This window comes from Barbatula barbatula (genome assembly GCF_947034865.1).
Source record: "Barbatula barbatula genome assembly, chromosome: 12".
Taxonomy (NCBI): Eukaryota; Metazoa; Chordata; class Actinopteri; order Cypriniformes; family Nemacheilidae; genus Barbatula; species Barbatula barbatula.
In genome coordinates, this window is record NC_136775.1 from 3,447,271 (window position 1) to 3,467,336 (window position 20,066).

Below are 20,066 nucleotides of genomic sequence, written 5' to 3' on the forward strand. Positions count from 1 at the left end.
TGTAACCAGTATACATTTCAGCAAATGTGGCAAAGGTCCAAGACAGAAAAAGCTTGAACCAGAGGGCAAAAGAGTCATTTTAACAAAACACAAGCAAGAAACAGGAATATGGATCCCAGTAAGTCACCGGAGAAGTCAGGGATAGAGCAGCGTTCTCCACCACCGTACCAGGATCTGTCAGGACCCCTTAATGCTGGATATCCTCCACCAGGGATCTATCCCAACCCCTCTGGCTATGCAGGCCAACCAATTCCTCCGGCACAGTACGAACAAGGGCCTTATCCTGGACAGCAACAGATCACTGTACAGCCGATGGTTTTCGTGGCACCGGTTCCACTGGCCAAGCCACTGCCGGATTACTTGGGTTACTCCATCTTTACCATGCTGTGCTGCTGTCTTCCTCTGGGTATTGCCGCCCTGATTTACTCCATCTTTGTAAGTATTCGTAATTTACACTTTTTTTCATGTATTCAGTCATAGAAATAAGAAAAGTCTTTAAATGATCTTCAACAGATGAAAACTTTTCAATACATGTCATGTTCAGGCATGTCAGTGGAATTAGGAAACAGAGATTAGACACAAATTAAATTACCTTTTTAGTTACACTGTAAGCGCTTTTGCTGTAGTTATGTAGCTAGTTGCCAGTAAATTACTGTAGATTTATATTTATAAAATTTTTGGCAACAGTTTGTTCAAAGATAAACGAATATTAAACATAAACAAGTCTTTTTATTTACAGAAAAAACTATATAAAATAACAACCTCATGCAAAGCATTCTGCAACCTTTTTTCTGTTTTGTTTCTAATTTTGTTTTGTTTTCTGTAAGGATAAAGACTTGTTAATTTTTAATGATAATTTATCTTACTGTTGCCAGTAAATTACATAAACGTAAATCTACAGTAAGTTCCTGGCAAACTGCTGCCAGTAATACTGTCATTTCTACAGAAATGTTTTACAGTGTAATTCAACTTCAAAATATCAGTTTACATAACAATTTTGCATCAAATTCATGTAATGACTAATCTTTTGTTTACATTTAATTAACTTTTTAATTAAAATTCTGCTTAAATTGAATAGATTTAATGTAGTTATCTAATGGCTTACTTTTTTAAGCTTTTCTTTTTTTGACAAATTTTACAATAGTCAGCACAAGAAGTTTATATTTATTTGTTAGATTAATTTCCCAAGAGCAGCAAGCACAGAGCACTCCATGTAAATGACATTCAAAACAGACGGTTCCTTTTCAGAAATTAATAATTATTTACTGTTGAAGAGGAAGAGGTGCGGTTCAACAAAGAGTATATTCGTCTGTTTATTGTTCTTTTCTAAATGTGAGTTTCCAAGAAAGGAAAGTGATTCATGAAGATATTTCTTTACCCAGGTTATTAAAACAAACATTTCTCTTGTTTTATTGTGAAGCATAATGTAACACTTCTTTATACGACAACAAAAGGTTTATGTTAGGGAGTGGTGAAATGCAACACTGTCTCCATCAGAAGTCACGCCAGCATCAATTAGAAGCTGTTGCAACATTCTCACGGTGGGAACTAGTTATAACTAGTTACTAGTTATGACGTTGCTAAATCTTTTGAATGATGTCATTCTAATGTCGAGTTATGACATTAGTCATCCATTACAATTTTGCAACAGTGACGCAGGGATAAGGGGTGGGGTTAGGGAGGGGAAGTTATTTCCACAAACTTCGTCCCCTTTTCACAAATAGCCCAGGTATGTCTGCTCAAGATCTGGAGATCTGGAAAACTATATGACATCTGACAGACGTATTGCAGATGAGCAAACAATCTCCCAGATGTATGTGGGCTATCAGGGTTTGTTAGCCTCATGCTTTGAGGTTAAGAATCTGATTTATTTATCAGTTATGTATCACAGACATGTGCTGAAATACATCAGTGATTAACATTTTATTTCACATTCACTTTTCGCAGACTCAAAATGCTAACAGATCTGGACAACAACAAATAGCAGAGAAAAACTCCAAAACAGCGCGCAACTTGAACCACGCAGCTCTCGGCATTGGCCTGGCCTTCATCGTGGTGTACATCATCATCATTGTCACGTCATTTTTGGTTAAAAGGAATTGATTTCCACAGAGAGAGATAGTGAGGGATTTCCAGGTGTTAATATATTACAGTATTTAAAGTACTCAGTGTAATAGTTCAATGTTCAGTGTTGACAGAAGTATGAATGAATTTGTGGGATGATATGTAAAAACTTGATTGACCATTTGACATAATAAAAATAGAAAATAAAAATGTATTTACTCACCTTTGAATTGTTCCAAATCTGTATAAGGGCAATTCTGTGAAAATATTAACCTTACCATGAAAAAATGTACACCTTTTACTGTGGTAACAGTACAGATATTAACATTTGGTGGTTAAAAGACCCAACAGATCTCTCTTCAAATTTGTAAAGCATTTGTTATATTTTTGTTTATGATTTTTCATAGTCAGGCAAGTGTTATTTTCAGGATTGTCACATCCGTTACATATTCCTCATAAATGGACACGTGAAAATAAAGTCACTTCTTCATGTTCTATAAAGAGGCATCCCTTCTCCATTCATTATGTGCTATTGCTTGTGGATAGTGCATTTTGATTCACAGAAATCCTGAAAGGTTTGTCGTCTCCCAAACCACATCCTTTTTTCGTCACATCCATAACGCATGATTATTTGCCTTTTTTAGTCGAAAATGTATTCATAGACTGACATTTTTTTATGTTTAAACTCTATAAACAAGGATTCAGTAAAATTATATTCGTAACAAGCTCTTTCTCTTAGCATTTTTATGTCGCGTCCATATCGTTGGAAATGCCCATATATTTCTTTGTTTTACGATGAACACTGAGAAATATATTTATTAGAATTGCAACTAGCTGTGACACCAAAGCTAATGCTTGTGTTAAATAAATGAATTGATGTTAATTCTATCAAAATCGCATGACCAATGACGTCCAAAGCTTCATACCACACAGACCCATGTGACTGCTTCGTACTGTGATTAAAAAAGGTTTAAACATTCGCAACACAGCCCACGCCCTCATCGGTTGTTACAGCTCGAATTTACTGTAATGGTAGGAAAGTAAATCCACCTGCGTTTATTTACTTCCTCTTTACTTTACTCCTGAATTTGAGTGGTTTACAAAGAGTAAAAAAATGCCTACATCAACAATACAAGTGTTATGTTTATTCTTTTGAGTTACCAAGTATGCAAAACAGATTATTGTCATGTATTTAATATACTGATTTATTAATTTACTAATCGACCCATGCATGCATTCATTCATTTATTAAATCATTATTGATTCTAAAATTATTGCGTCGGTCCGTTGTGAAACATTTTGCGACACAGCGCTTTCCTACACTTTCACAAGCCATAGTCATAGTCGAGCTCTTCTTAAAAAGCTTCGAGTAATTAACCTTATTCCGATACAATTTTATTGAAAACTTCAGTGGTTCAGAAAGCTTCAATTCGCCATAACTAGCAACGAGTAGTCCAAGCATTGGAACAGAGAGACTGGATCTGAGTGCAGCGTTTAAGGGATTGAATCAGTCTGCATGAAGGTAACGAGACCGAGCATCATAAACAAGATCAGACATGGTGAGCAGAACAAAACACAACTGAAATACATTCAATAACTGACCAGGGGCCTGTTTCAGAAAGTATATTAACCCTGAAATGAGGGAAACTTTCAGTTGCCATAGTAACTTACTCTGTGAACCTAACCTGGTCGGGAGCAGGTTTTCTTTGGTGAACCCAGAGTTTATTTCGATCAACCCCCTTTTAAGTGGTGTAACTTATTTATTCATTCATAATACAATCATGCATAGCACACGTTTTGATCACACAGACTGACTAATACGTCATTTGCTTTTATAGAGGATTCATGAAGAGGCTGCATTCATTCATGGGGATGTACTTTGATTTCAGGAGAGCAATTTAGGACCAGAGTGAAATTTTTTTCATTTCCCTGCATTTTTATTAACACTGTACCGTTTATCTTTACAGTGAATTAGATACATCACAATGTATCTCATCCATCCTTACATCAATAAAATCAGTTATCGTACGTGTATTACATCACAACATAGTTTTCTATTAACGATGAGAAATGACTTAATAAAGTGTATGCAAAATTGCAAAATTGCATGAATAAATACAGACATACATGTAGAAATGAAGCGATGAAGTGAATAAATAATAAATAATAAATAAGCCGTAAGTGTGCCTCGCTCTTAAGTGCTTTCCACCGCCATTTTGCCTATTTTTTGGTGCCGTTGCCATGTTGAATCGTCATATTGGAGCGTCATATCATGGCTTGTCTTAGTTGTGGTGCACATACTCAACTCAAGGTAAGTCTACCCAGAGTTGATAGAACTAACTGAAATCAGCTGTTCTGAAACTAAAAACTCAAAGATTCGCATCTCGGTGTGTAAAACAACTCAGCGTTCACATTTTAACGGTGTTGGTTGAACCTCCCTACATAAACGGCCCCTGGAGCAGGCAAACACAAGGGGGTAAATATATACACAAAACAATCAGAAGTGACAAGGCACACCTGGAAACAATCAGGACAGGGAAATACAAAAGACCAATAAAAGAGACCATTAAAAACCATGACTACAAAAACAACTTCAAAATAAAAGACATGACAGAAACACAGAAACCTTACAAGAATGGTGTACTTATCATTTACTGAATTATTTTTTGTTAAAATACTCCTGCAAAAGTACTTATTTGTGAATGTACATGCATTTTCAAAGTAAAAGTACTGATCTTACATTATTCTGAATGTCACTGACAATTTGCATCACCATTCACTATTATAATTTTTTTAACAAATAAAAGTGAATGGTGACCAGTGTTGGGTAAGTTACTCTGAAAACGTAATTAATTACTTGTTACTAATTACATAAATAGTGTATTTAAGTATTTTATTACTTATTGCTTTATATATATCTTACATCAACCTTGAGTTAAGTGATTCAAGGATAGACATGAAACGGCTCTTAATTCATTCAAATAAATCATATAAAACTACATAAAATACTCTTATTAACTGACTAAAGTATTACAAATGTGAGAAAGATACATTAATGCGAGCATTTTATTATTAATTTCAATTCCAGTATTTTACACACAGTATATAGTTCATTATACATCCAAAGTAACTGTAATCAAATAACAGAAACAATTAAGAATAAAAATCATTAAACTATAGTAACTTACTTATTAACTAGTTACACCCAAAACTGATGTTGACTGCGACTGTGGTGTTTCAAAGAAACAGGTATAAGTAAACTATTACATACTTTAATTTTTGTGTACCGTCTCTTTAAATATTGATTCCACAAGGTAAAGCCCACAGAGTGACTGCTGTTACACCTCTTAATCGCCTCTCTGGGCATAAAGTAGCACAGTTTCTTAAGGGGAGAAGTTAACAGCCTACATACTGAATGCGGTTGTGGGTAACAGTCCCCCACTTCTTGAATGATGCCACAAAAGTAGGTCAGGACATTGTGAACTTTCCAAAGAATACAGCTTTAAAGGAAGAAGCACTCTTCTGTGGTTCTTCTATGATAATACATACCACACAAAAAAAGTGCTTATGATGCCAAAGAAGGATTCTTTGTCCAAATGGTACCATAAATCCGAAGAACCAATCCAACTTACTGTAGTAGTTATGCAATTATAATGTAACTTTGTTTTACAGAAGATAGAAAATAATAATGTGTTGTAACAGCACATGGGGTGAGTAAATTAAATTTTTAATTAGGCTCAAAATATAGAAAGTATACAGAAACGTGAAAATACATTTCCTGAGTGAATTTACACACAATCCAGAGATCCCAAGACATTTTAATGGAGGGTGATCTTTCATTGAAATGAAAGTAAATAATGGCAATAGTGTGGCTTCGTGAACTAACCACAAAGACTAACCATCCCTCGTGTTTCTTGTAAATACTTGGGGTAAGGTTCATTTGGAAAGTCCTCCAGTGCATCACAGGAAAACCGCAGTGTCGTAGGTGCTTTATGAAGGTGTATTTTTCTCCAACCAACTGTAAAATAAATCTATAAAAAAGATACAAATACTTGTAAAATTATAGGATATAAGGATATGGTTTAAATTGTTGTAAATGTGTTGTCTTATTCTGTAATTCTTTTGTTTTTGATAGTATTTCAAAAATAAACTGTAAAAAAAATAATCTTGTTAAAAAACTCAAATCTTCTGGCAGCTGTGCATCGGTGCCAGAAAAACACTGTAAAATAACGGGTGTTCCCTGTAAAATTACATTCCCCCTGTTTTTTCTGTAAAGGAAAATTCTTTAAAAACAATGCAGTCTCACAGCAGTTTGTAACGTCTCGGTTACGTCTGTAACCTCGGTTCCCTGATGGAGGGAACGAGACGTTGTGAGAGACTGACTGGGGTTTGATCTTGAGAACCTACCTTCTCCGAGATAATTAATTATAAAACGCCAATGGGCTTGGCGAATGGCACGCGCACGCCAGTCTCCGCCCCGTGCATACGGGTATAAAGGAAGATGGCGGCGGTCATTCACTTACCCTTTGTACTGAGGAACCTGGAACGTTCACTGCAGTGATTCGGTGCAGCGTTGTGGCATGAAGTCACAACGTCTCGTTCCCTCCATCAGGGAACCGAGGTTACAGACGTAACCGAGACGTTCCCCTTCAGTCGGTCTCTCGACGTTGTGAGAGACTGACTGGGGATCAATCTTAAACGCCACAGCGCTTACACCGACATCACAACCTCTAGCGGAGCGACCCTGACTGGGCTAGCGAGTCACAAGAGTGCTACCGCGAGACGTAATCTTCCAGCCACATAGTATTGGTCATACTGAGAAGCCTCTACTGCCGGCCTCACGGACAGTGGCGTACGCCTCTAGTAGCGAGGTGCTGTCCGGAGCCGAACACTGGGGAAACACTGCTCTCCTCTCAGAAGAGTGTGTTACGGAGGCCACATCCTACCTGGAGGGGAGGTTACATGTGGAGATACTAACATGGTCTCCCCGGCGGGGAGAACATCATGCGGAAAGGTGTTAGCCCGAATAGGGGAACAATCCAGGTGGGATACCACCGGCGGGGAGGTCACAGATTCACCAATCGGGAAATCCTGAGTGAGGAATTCAACACACGGGACGACCCAGAGGGGAGTCACTACGTATGGGGCACTAGTCCTAATACAGGGGTCTGCCTGAGCAGGGAAGACTCTACCTATAATGGACCTGGTTCTAACAGACGGCTCCGCTCAGTCTGTTACCAAGTGCAATGCTTAGTGATGGATGGAATGCCTATACTTCGCCCGAGAGGGGAAAGTAGGGAGGCTAAATAACGCACTAGTCTCACCTGGACAGGGGAGAAGGCGCTTTCGCAGGCGTACGCCCAGAACAGGAGTCCGTCCTACACGCCGGGGGCGTTGAGGACATGGGCTGCTACTGGTTCCACGCGAAGATTGTAAAACCTTGCGAAGGTACTGGGCGTAGCCCAACCCGCAGCACTGCAGATGTCTGCCAGAGAGGCACCTTGTGACTGTGCCCACGAGGAGGCCACACTCCGAGTGGAGTGGGCCCTCACTGCAAGCGGGCACGGGCGATCTTGGGACTGGTATGCCACCGTGATGGCATCCACAATCCAGTGCGCAAATCTCTGTTTGGAGACAGCCCCCCCCCCGGGTGCTGTCCTCCGTAACAGACAAAGAGCTGCTCGGAGCTTCTTAGGCTCCGTGTGCGGTCCAGATAGAGGCGCAGCGCGCGTACTGGACACAACACATTAGAGGTTGGGTCTTCCTCCACTGCGGGGAGCGCCTGCAGGTTCACCACCTGGTCCCGGAAGGGAGTGGTGGGAACCTTGGGCACGTAACCGGGCCGGGGTCTCAAGACAACGTGAGAGTCGCCGGGCCCGAACTCTAGGCACCCTTGGGACACGGAAAATGCCTGTAGGTCCCCCACCCTCTTGATAGAGGCGAGCGCCGTCAGGAGTGCAGCTTTCATCGACAGATGAGGGAGACTGGCAACTCCGAGGGGCTCAAACGGGGCCGTACCAAGGCCCTGTAGGACCACGTTAAGGTCCCAAGAGGGTACAGAGCGCGGTCGAGGTGGATTCACCCTTCTCGCGCCCTTGAGGAACCTGGTGACCAGGTCGTGCTGACCGAGAGACTTACCCTCCACGAGATCGTGATGTGCGGCAATGGCCGCAACATACACTCTCAGTGTGGAAGGGGAGAGATTACTCTCAAGTCTCTGCTGTAAAAAGGCCAGCACCGACCCGATCGGGCAATTCCGTGGGTTCTCCTCCCGGGGAGAACACCAGGACGAAAAGAGGCGCCACTTATAGGCGTACAACCGCCTAGTGGCAGGGGCTCTAGCCTGCAGAACAGTCTCCTGGACCGCTACCGACAAGCCCCTTAGGGTCTCCTCGTCCCGTCCAGGGGCCAGGCATGGAGTTTCCAGAGGCCTGGGTTGGGGTGCCAAACCGTGCCCTTCCCCTGCGACAACAGGTCCTTCGACAGGGGAATGGGCCAGGGGGGGGCCGTCGTCAGATCTACCAGATCCGAGAGCCAGGTCTGGTTGGGCCAGTATGGCGCCACTACCAGAACCTGATGCCCCTCTTCCTTGACCTTGCACAGGACCTGTGCAAGGAGGCTCACTGGGGGGAAGGCGTACTTCCGCTTGTCCCGCGGCCAGCTGTGTGCTAGGGCATCCGTGCCGAGGGGACCCTCGGTCAGGGAGTACCAGAGCGGGCAATGGGTGGAGTACGGGCAGGCAAACAGGTCCACCTGTGCTTGACCGAACCGCTCCCATATGAGCTGGACTGCGCGGGGATGGAGCCGCCACTCTCCGTGGGGAGTGCCTTGATGAGAGAGCGCATCAGCTGTCTGGTTCATGTAGCCCGGGAGAAACGTGGCCCGCAGGGACTTCGTCACCTGCTGACTCCAGAGGAGGAGGCGTCGGGCGAGTTGCGACAACTGCCGTGAGCGTATGCCGCCCTGGTGATTGATGTACGCCACAGCAGTCGTGCTGTCCGACCGGACTAGCACGTGTTTGTCCTGCATGAGGGGCTGGAGCCTCTTCAGTGCCAGATGGACTGCTAGCAACTCTAGGCAGCTGATATGCCACCGCAGTCGGGGACCCGTCCAGTGACCCGATACTGCGTGCCCGTTGCACACCGCACCCCACCCTTGCAGGGAGGCGTCTGTCGTTACTACGACACGCCTCGAAACCTCGGGACCCCCGCTCGGAGAAAGGTCAAGTCTGACCAGGGTAAGAGAGTGCGAAGGCACTGCGGCGTTACCGTAATCCGCCTGGTGCCGGCGTGCCACGCCGTCCAGGGAACCCGACTCTGTAGCCAGTGCTGAAGCGGCCGCATGTGCATCAACCCGAGAGGGATTACCCCCGTCGAGGACGCCATGTGCCCCAGGAGCCTCTGAAAGTTCTTCAGCGATGTCGAGGGATGCTGACTGATCAACCTCAGACAGCGCAGCACTGACAGTGCACGCTCGTTGGTGAGACGTGCTGTCATACGGACAGAGTCTAGTTCCAGCCCCAGGTAAGAGGTGCTCTGCGCGGGGGAGAGCTTGCTCTTCTCCTGGTTGACCGGGAGGCCTAGACGGTCTAAGTGCCGAAGCACAAGGTCCCTGTGCGTGCACAACACATCTCGCGAGTGTGCCAAGATAAGCCAGTCGTCGAGATAGTTTAGCACTCGCACGGCTTGCTCCCTGACAGGAGCTAAGGCAGCCTCCACTAGTTTGGAAAAAACCTGTTGAGACAGGGCCAGACCGAATGGCAGGACCCTGTACTGATACCCCCTTCCCTCGAACGCGAACCGTAGGAACGGCCGGTGTCGGGGGAGAATAGAGACGTGAAAGTACGCGTCCTTCAGGTCGATTGCCACGAACCAATCCTGGTGACGTACCGAGCCCAGGATGCGTCTCTGCGTCAGCATTCTGAACGGCAGCCTGTGCAGTTGCTTGTTCAGAGAACCGCAACAACGGGATCAGAGGGACAATCTGCTTCACCGTACCGGGGAAGGCTGGTTCGGTGGCTGACAGTGCGGTCACCTCGCACAGGGGTGACCCCCCGGCAGGATGACGGCTCTGTATGTTTACCTGCTTCAGGCGGCCTGACGCAACGTCCGGGGGAGATTGCGGTCGGCGGCCCGATCCATCCAAGACACCGTCTGGACGAGAGTGCTGTGGAGAAAAACCCAGGGGAAATATCTCTTTTCGTGAGTAAGTGGGTGCCGGGCCCTGAAAAGGGCCCGGACTTGATGGAGACGCGGCAGGCAGCGTCCTTCCCCGATCCAGTGTTGGAATGGCCGGGATCGGACCCAATGAAACTTCCCCCAGGTTCGTCCCGTCAGGGCCGCTTAGCAGAGCTCTTGGTGGACTGCTGACGGGGGACAGATGCCTTCTTCCGCGGGGCTCGACGTCTCTGGCGGGTCGTCCTATGGGAGGGTCCTGGAACCGGAGGTGCCACCGCGGAAGGGCGGGGCTGTTGGGAAACAGACTGCGGCCGAGAACGTGACGACCTGCTGGTGGCCACGTCGCGGCGCGGCAGGATCTGCTTGATCGCCTCGGTCTGCTTCTGAACCGCGGAGAACTGCTGCGCTATGTCCTCCACGGTATCACCAAACAGCCCGGCTTGCGAGATGGGCGCGTCTAGAAGGCGAGCCTTCTGGGCGTCGCTCATCTGCGCAAGGTTGAGCCACAGATGCCTTTCCTGGACCACCATTGTGGACATCGACCGACCCAGGGCGCCCGCCGTGGCCTTCGTCGCCCGTAGCGCGAGGTCTGTGGCAGTGCGCAACTCACTCATGCGAGTTGGGTCGGGCTTCCCGCCATCCAAATCCTTCAGGACTTTCGCCTGAAAGACCTGGAGGATTGCCATAGCATGGAGAGCAGAAGCGGCTTGTCCAGCAGCACTGTAAGCCTTCGACACGAGTGTCGAAGAGAGCTTACATGCTCTGGACGGGAGTCTAGGTCGACCCCTCCAAGTGGCAGCTGTCTGCGGGCACAAGTGGCCCGCGACCGCACACTCCACCCGGGGAACGTCACTTCCCTCTGTTCAGTGTCGGTGCATTGTCTAATGTTTGTGATCATTGTAAGTCTTGTTGTTCTTTGGACGTCGTGTTTTGGATTACCTGTTTCTAAGTTTGTGGATTTATATAGTTTTTCCCTGTAGAGGGAAGTGTTTGTTTTTCTAGTTTTGTTCACATTTAAATAAAATTTGTTTTATCTAACTCCTCGTCTGCCTGCATCTGGGTTCTGTCCAAAACCATTTTGTGACACTTCATGTACTGGATAAATAAATCTCTTTCGATTCAGTCAAATCGATTCTCGATGGTTAACAGCTGACAAATCTACAGTATGTGTGTATAACGAACATAAATCAAATTTATCATGTTTGATATCAGATCCACCTGCATTTAGCAAATGATCTCATTTTAAACACAATGGACAGAATGTTTCCTCCCCTTCTTACATAACAGAGAAAAGCTTGTTTCCTTGGCAGATTCCAAGGTGTGTTGTCTCTGCATAGCACTGAAGCAAAGCACATGAAGTCTTGAAAGACTGTTTGAAGACATTATGGAGGATTCGTCAGAGAAATCAAGATTGATACAGTCTACCGGACCACCATCGTACAAGGAGCCCTCTCTGTACCCAAATGCTGGATACCCTCCGCCAGGAAACTATCCCAGCACTTCTGGGTATCAGGGTCATCAATACGGTGCTGCAGTGGGCCCGTACAACCAAGGGTATTATCCAGAGTGCCAGGCCGTCACCGCCCAGCCGGCGGTTTATGTGACCTCTGTTCAACTGATCAGTGCACCGCCGGATTTCCTGGGTTACTCCATCTTTACCATGCTGTTCTGCTGTTTACCTCTGGGCATTGCTGCACTCGTTTACTCCTGCACTGTAAGTTTATACAGTATAAATCTCTGTTACCTTTTTCATGATGTTTCAGTGTGTTATACAAATAAGATGCATTCACTCACTAAAATTATGTTAACATAAACTGGATATTTATCTGCTGACGCCAAAACGAAGGCATTGGAAACAGGAAAAACTTGCTCGGATTCATTCCTCACAACGTGATATAACCTATAACTTGACTGCATGGAAGAACTTTGCAGCTCGATCTACTTAAGTGCACTTTGGATAAAACCATATGCCAAGGGCATTTATATAAAGTACCATGAGAGGTTGATCACTCCCAGCCGATATAAAATGTTATCAGCCTGTGTGATACTGTTAAACAGGTTACAGTATACCTGTGCTGCCAAAAATGTCAACATTTTAAGCGAGCTTTCTTCAGAATGAGTATTTCTAAAAATAGAAGTGGTGTTACCTGATGTTTTTTCCCATTTGCTTTCCAGACTCGTGAAGCTGTCATGTCTGGAGACAGAGAAATGGCAGTGAATAGTTCCAGAATGGCTTACATCCTCAACAATATCGCTCTTGGTATCGGCCTCGCAGTCATTACCGCCGGCATTATTGTTGCCGTTGAATATTCTAATAAGTCTCACCATTATCCATAAATGTTGCAGTAGGACGGCAGTAAATTGATTAACATTATTGTTGTACACAAATGGTTCAAAGGTGAACACATTTGGTTATTATGATTTTAAATCTGCTTACTGTTGCTTAGATTATAGTTTTGACACTTTTCAACTTTACATTGGTAAACTGTTTCTTCTGATTTGGCTTGTTTATTATAGTTTCATAACCACAAATGCATCTATTAAAGTATGTTTTGTTTTTGGTCCTGACTTTAAATTTTCTATTAAAACTCTGAGCCACTGAAAATGAGGTGGGTTATTTACTCCATATGTTAGTTTACTTTCTGTATTGTAAATAAATATTTTGTGATTTAGCATTATTGATCGCCTTTTTTCTCTCTAAAACTCAACCCAAGTTGACCTGGGGCGTTTCTCATGCACTAAATTCTGTTACTCAAAACGTTTTGAGTAGATTTTGAATACCGCTTTTTTTGCCTCGGTGAAAGATCAACATGGCTGTTCGACATGAGGGTGGATTTACAAGAATGGTTTGAAGTCACGTGTCACATCCCTGTGTGCTTATCTTGTTTCCTGGAGCCTCAGTAAAAAAATTCTTTACTTACCAGAAATTACGTAAAAGCCATCAGAGCTGTGTCCTAAGGGCGCACAAAAAGATTGGATATTTTTAAATAATATTATAGCAATGGAGGACAAGTTTTCCTGATTTTGCCAAGTGATGTTATTGGGTCAATGTAATTATTTAGCCTACTCTGGGAAATCTTTCCAACGAACCAATAGGATTGGAGTGATACGTTTACAGTTCATGTAAGTTTCACTCTTACTTTAGGAATGTCATGATTTAAGTTTGCGTAATGTGGATAACGATTTTTCACATAAATGTTTTTGCAGAATGTCTCTTAAGAGGTAAATTTAGGTTAAGAGTATGACATTTACATTAACCACATTTTCAAACATGTGAAGTGAAAGTGACCTATTTGTCAGTTATGGTGAACCATACCTGAAATGTGACTTCTGCATTTAACCCATCCAGTGAGTAGTGAACACACGCACACCCAGAGCAGTGGGCAGCTATCACTGCAGAGCCCGGGGAGCAGGTAGGGGTAAGGCGCCTTGCTCAAGGGCACCTCAGTCGTTACCTGCCGGCCCTGAGAATCGAACTGGCAACTTTCTGGTCACGATTCCAACTCTCTAACCATTAGGCCACGACTGCCCGAAACATTACCAAAGTACACACATTTAGGGAATTTTCCCTAAACGTAATGATTTTTATTCTATACAGACTGTTTGCCCTAACCCTATCACTAAACCTAACCATCACAGAAAACATTTAGCATTTTTACATTAACAAATAAACATAATGTAGTTTAATCCCCTTGATGTAAATGGTGAAGAAAGTCTTCACCACTTGAAGTTAAAAGATGTTTTAACTTTCCATTTGCAATGCTTACATCTACTTAAAATATTACTGATTTTAGCTGTACTTTGACCCCCATGTAATGATATGGTGAACACATTTTAAACAGAAACCATAGATCACAGTTACGTTAATACATTAAATTGTGCCTTTGGTATTGCAACTACATTTCTTGTTACTCCTCCTCTACAAGCTACATTTCTCCTCCCATTCGCCTCCCACCAATGTAGACATCACTGATGGTGCGAAGGTCTGAGACAGAAAAGCCTGAACCACAGGACAGCGAAGGACACCAAAGAACCGAAAGCAAAGGGGTGCAAGAATAATGGATCACAGTAAGCAGTCACCTCCTGACTACGCACCCCAGCATTACATGCAAGGTGCCCAGCTAATTCCTCAGGCCCAGAACAGCCAAGTGTTTTATCAAGGACAGGTTCCGGTCACTGTACAGCCGATGGCTTATGTGAGCCCAACTCCACTGGCCCGTCCAATGCCGGATTACATGTGTTACTCCATCTTTACCTTAGTGTGCTGCTGTTTACCTCTGGGCATTGCTGCTCTGATTAACTCCGTCACTGTAAGTAAACTTGCAATTTACACTATTTTCATTTCTACAGACTGAATTTACGAAATAAGATCATGTTTTTACACTCAGACTCGAAATGCTAACACGTCCGGACAACAACAGGTGGCAGAGGAAAGCTCCAGAAAGGCACGCAACTATAACCATGCTGCTCTCATTGTCGGCATCATCATTGTTGGGTTGTACATGGTCTACATCTTTGTCCTTCAAAACCGTGACCATCATTAGAGATGAGATATGTTTTGTTTATATCTATGTGACCAAAATATACTGAAAAAATTGAAATGCACTTACTTCTCAGTACTTTCTAATGAGATTTAATCATGCAGTTGGCTTATTTTATAGTTTACTGTTACACTTTCCTGTCCTAGATTATGTATAGACTACTGTGCCTTTTTAAGAAAGAAAAATAATGAAATGATTAATGAAACCATAATCCCATTTTTCGATGTGAAAGCATTCTGTACAAGTAATATTTTGTTCAATTTGTCCAACCTGAAGTAATTATTAAGTCTTCTATTATAATATCTATTTTTAAATAAATGAAAGTGGATGGTAACTGCAGCTATTTGCCCAATGTCTACTTTTGTTTTATGGGAAAAGAACATATCATACAGGTTTATTATAAATGTAAATAGGGACATCATTTCAATTTTTGGATAAACTTTCCGCTGTTAAAATCTTCACTTTACAATTGGCATCCACTTTGTGTACAAACCGCAGAATCTTCCATATTAAAATATTCTTGTCCTCTAAAATTATTTTAATGTGACCAGTAGTTTATCATTAACAGCATTATCTCCTTTTAAATTACACCTGTAGTCACACAATAATGTGACCGTTAAAAAGGGGAACTTGATTCCGATAACCTATTCTTCCTTACGGGCTCAGACATGTAAAACACAATAGAAAATATCACGTGATTTTTTATTTCAAGTTTTTCAGCTTCCCATGGAAGTCTTTCAGTTTTGATTTGCAAAATGATTGTTTAAATGTTATTAAATATCTTTAATATTACTAAATCTAGACATTGCTTCCAGTTTTAAATTTAAAAAGTAAACATTATAATAGTAAGCAGTGAACAATAAATGAAACATCAAATAAGTAATTTTTTATAAAAACGTGAACGCAAATAATTAAGGAATTTAACAAAACAACCACAGTAAAATATTGAATAATTTCCACAAATTAAGTAAAAACACAAACTATATTGACTAAACACATCAACTGCAAGTAACACCACACGCATACACGTCCATTATCACAGTAAACATTGAATAATTTACATGGGATTACATGTGAAACTAACCGCCTCATATGACGTTTTAACGTTAACTAACAGTAAATAACGATCAATTATCATGCTTCTCTTTCTTCTTTCCTTAAAATGGCAGGTCGCAACCAACATGTTTAGATGTATATCGCCACCTACGCTTCTGGGGTATGTAACTTCATACAAAAAATCGGATTTGTTCGGATTGTATTTTAAAGAATTGCATGCTGGTTAGTTCGGTAAGGTAATTTTAGCTAACACCTGCTAACAGACTATGTCTTCAATTACATGCAGTGGAAGGATTTCATTGGCTTTTGGTCTCTTTAACGTTAACGTTCGATGAGTAGTATTAGAGAAAGACTAGCATGCATGTAAATGTAAGGTCAACCGAGCAAAGGCCTTCCACGGACCCAGCTTAAAAGATTGTATTTACATCGCGTATTGCAATGATTACATTTTATTAAAACACTTTATTAAATTTCCCTTTGAACATTTAATTGTGTTTCTAAGAACGCGTAGAGAGAAATGGATACACCATTGAGCGATCAGCTGTGACGTCACATCAAGTTGAATTGTGGGATTCAGAGGAGCTTGAAGTGTACAGATGAAGTATGTAGAGTCGCTCCCTCTGTCAAAATCGAGGCAAGGAGGGGCTGTCTATATAAACCTCCCTCGTTCATTTAACGAAGTGGAACGCACTTCAAAATGGCGGCGGGGAAAGTTAGCGAGGGTATGTCTAAATGTGAACCGGAACCGGAACGCACCTAAAGCCTTATGATAGTGCCCTCCCTTCTTCCAACGAGTGTCGCAACTCTGTTTTTAACGGCGCTGGTTCCAGTCAGTTTGATCAACGCTTGCAATTAAGTGACGTGCATTTTCACCATATCAAAAATTGAACTGTAAACAAAATTATTACACGTACGGCTCCGATGCTGCAAATCAATTTTAAAGGGGGAGTTTAATATTACACATAAATAATTATAAATATATATTTTAATAACATATATGACATTATTTACAAATGATTAAACTCATTTGCCTGTTCGTGACGTTTGAACGTCGTCGTTTCTTACTTCTCGGTCCGCGTCCTGATCGAAACTGTCGGGGCTTATTTCTGCGATAACAACCGGCTGCCTGAGCATTATCCCTTATATAAGAGCGTTAACCTGCCACATGTCCATTGTATAAGCGGGATATCCACGGCTTACATTAAAGGATTTAACGCTTCGCGTCCATATCTTTAATTATTTACACCTGAAAGAACGCTCGCTCTTAGGTCCCGCCTTCCGGTACGTGCCTGCCAACCCTTGAGCATGCGCAGTAGTCGTACGCACCTGGAAAGTGTTTCTTTAGCGCAATTTCAGTTTAACCAACGTAAAGGCAAAGTGGATGTCAGGTTAAATTGGTCTCCTGGTATTTGTTGCACTGTAGACAATGTTGTGGAGGCCAAGAACCAATCGAAGCGAAGCTTTAAAGCAAGGTTAGCCGTATGATTAAAATAGGTGCCAAAAGGCGTCGCAAATATGGACGCCGAGTGAGTTAACTTTCGTTTATGCGCCTCCCGTTTAGCTTTTATGAATCCACCCGGATCTGCAGACGAGCTTACTTCCCGTTTGCCACCACAAAGGAGAGCCATCTTCAATTCGAAAAACAAAAGTAAACTGATTTAAAAAGTCTAAAAAGAGACTAACATGGATTTCAGCGAGACTCTAAATAAGCGTTTGCCAGAAAGGAGCTGTGAGATGGGACAGCCTTTACTTCCACTGGATCAGGAGAGCTCGGAGTATCCCAATGCAGGATATCCTCCTCCTAACCCCCCAGTCTATCACTGCCAGCAGTATGGCGCTCCAGTGGGTCCGAACGTGAACGGGTCATATTCAGGATTTCAAGTTATCACCGTGCAGCCAACCGTTGTGACCAGCTCTCCACTGCTCTACCCAATGCCAGATTACATGTGTTACTCCATTTTTACCATGCTGTGCTGTTGTTTACCTCTGGGGGTTGCTGCTCTGGTTTACTCCATCACAGTAAGTACTAGTTAAATGTAAAAGCAAGTCAAAAGGCGAGGTGTATTACTATCGACCCTTCCTCTCACGTCTCATTTTATGGAATGCATATGTAAAGATGGAAGTTATGGAACGTGTAGATGGTTTCATTTTAACAACATAAACACACGTTACCGCGCATGCGCACTTTTGTGAAACAAATGCCGTATCAAGGAGCCTATTTGATTTCTAACCTTTCTATTCTGCATCCAGAATCGGAATTGACTTTCGATTTTAAATCTCAACCACTTTACATGTATGATGTGTCTTGCAGGAGATTTCCAGCTTTGGTGCTTCTGTCCAAATAAGTGGCACCTCCTTCTTACTCAATAGCTTTAGGGTTCAAGTCACCAATTGAAACTTAGCTTGACATGACTGTACATAGTACCTGGATAGGTAGCACTTTTGTTTTCATGTCGTCTGTGTGAACTCATGCCCCAGGAAAGGAACAGGCGTTTTATTATACTTTAAGTTAAACATTTTTTGATCAACCTTTCTTATGTTGCTCACGTTTTGCCCAATAATAGTTTTTTCTTGGTTCAGTTTAATGTTGCTTTTTTACTGACCTGCGAAGCACTTAGATATTAAACGTTTATTATTTACTTTTACAGACCAGAGATGCTAACGCATTTGGACACCAACCAATTGCAGAGAAAAACTCCAGAATGGCACGCACCCTTAACCACATCAATGTTGGAATTGGCGTGTCTTTCATTTTGTTGCTTTTCATCTCTATCGTTGTTTTTCTTAAGGTAGCATTTTAAATGTATTTTTACTTTACTTTTGGGTATTCTGCTAACGGCAGAAAGTTATACTGTTACATTTAAAGTATCTCAAAGTGCATTTTTATAACTTTTAAAGCATTTAAAGTTGTTGTGATACTTCATTTACTTTGTGCGATAGCATTATGTAAACATTACTTTAATAATCAATAAAGGTTATTATTATACAATTTTGACCAGATTTCACTTTTTTACGTTTCACAGATACAGATTGGGTTTTGGGATGTTTTGGTAAACATTATTTTTAATCCAAACTTGAAAACAATTTATTTTACAATTGATTTTCCTGAAAAGTACATAATAGGAGTGGCTATAAAGTTTGTGTTTTTCCCCCCTAAAACAGCTTGAATCCTTTGCCCGCACATCATTATGTGAAGCTCATATCTTTGGTTTGGATCAAGTGCAGGTACCATGTAAGGCCTCCCACACTGAGGTCACAGAACATGTTACGGATTGCAAAAGGAATGTTACATTATAACAGAGGAGATTCAAGGATATCATGGATTTTGCCACAATGTATACTGTCTCCTAGTAACTTTCTTTCCTGTTAATACTGTTTTCAGTTTGAGTTCAAACTTTACCTTAACCAAAATTACAACGCGTTGACTTTTTGAGATTCAAAATGAGCAAGAGACCGGCAATGCAAAAAAGGACATTCTTATAAGCATTCTTGTCTTGTTTTTTTTTGTTAAAATATTTGAAACTTCTTAAATGAGGACACATTTACATCACAAGAAAAGTGACCTCAGATATTTAGTCTTGTTTCATGAAAGAAATCATAAGAAATAGGTAAGTATATGTTTAAAACGAAATTGAAAATGAGCTCCACAGCAAGATAAAGGCAATCCTGCCAAAATAATCCAGCAACGTCTTCCAGTGTAGTGTGATACTATCTGAGCCTCTAACTCACAGCATGAACACTGATAATGAAATGCTCTTTTTATGTATTGCTGTTATCTATTAAACATATAATATATAAGAACACTTTAGATAGGAGATTATTGTGTCACCAGGGGTAATATTACTAACTATTCTGATATATCGCAGTGTAATCTGATATGGGCGTAGGTTTGGTCTCAGTTTTGGTGGGGACACCCTCCCCTGGAATTCTTTTGTTGTAAGATACCAGCGCTTTAATGGAGAATTCCTTTTTTATTTAGACTGTTGGCAATACAGAATATCACAATGCAGAAGTGAATCTACTTCATCTCATTATATTGTATCCTGACCCTGATACACCATCCTGTATACTGTCCCTAAGGAGCAGGTATAACTGTATAATCTCAAACTGTGTAATGCTGAACAACCAAACGTTTTATTATCATAAATTATTATGCACATTAGTATTTACACTAACAATAAATACTGTCACAAGGATGTACTTTCAGAATTTATGGAGCAAAACAAAT

At 42.0% G+C, this 20,066-nt stretch overlaps 2 protein-coding genes and 1 long non-coding RNA gene across 3 annotated transcripts; all 3 read left to right on the forward strand.

The window, feature by feature from the left end:
- Positions 1–7: 7 nt before the first annotated feature.
- LOC306901157 (synapse differentiation-inducing gene protein 1-like) lies at positions 8–2,784 on the forward strand. Its single transcript, XM_079468724.1, has 2 exons — positions 8–435; positions 1,948–2,784. Exons 1-2 carry the CDS (start codon positions 109–111, stop codon positions 2,101–2,103), a joined length of 483 nt encoding a protein of 160 aa, XP_079324850.1. The 5' UTR covers positions 8–108; the 3' UTR covers positions 2,104–2,784.
- Positions 2,785–11,523: 8,739 nt separating this feature from the next.
- Positions 11,524–12,918, forward strand: LOC306901884 (synapse differentiation-inducing gene protein 1-like). Its single transcript, XM_079470061.1, has 2 exons — positions 11,524–11,955; positions 12,417–12,918. The coding sequence occupies exons 1-2, from the start codon at positions 11,626–11,628 to the stop codon at positions 12,576–12,578; spliced, it is 492 nt and encodes a 163-aa protein (XP_079326187.1). The 5' UTR covers positions 11,524–11,625; the 3' UTR covers positions 12,579–12,918.
- A 222-nt stretch (positions 12,919–13,140) lies between these two features.
- LOC306902028 lies at positions 13,141–15,311 on the forward strand. The gene is made up of 3 exons (XR_013787403.1): positions 13,141–13,364; positions 14,205–14,551; positions 14,630–15,311. It is a non-coding gene; the product is annotated as an uncharacterized lncRNA (long non-coding RNA).
- The last annotated feature ends 4,755 nt before the right edge of the window (positions 15,312–20,066 follow it).

Bases quoted from the DNA above. Each gene is read 5' to 3' on its own strand.
- LOC306901157 (XM_079468724.1), top strand. From the start codon at position 109: ATGGATCCCAGTAAGTCACCGGAGAAGTCAGGGATAGAGCAGCGTTCT. The intron at 436-1,947 runs GTAAGTATTCGT...CACTTTTCGCAG, and splicing joins CCCTGATTTACTCCATCTTT to ACTCAAAATGCTAACAGATC.
- LOC306901884 (XM_079470061.1), top strand. From the start codon at position 11,626: ATGGAGGATTCGTCAGAGAAATCAAGATTGATACAGTCTACCGGACCA. The intron at 11,956-12,416 runs GTAAGTTTATAC...TTTGCTTTCCAG, and splicing joins CACTCGTTTACTCCTGCACT to ACTCGTGAAGCTGTCATGTC.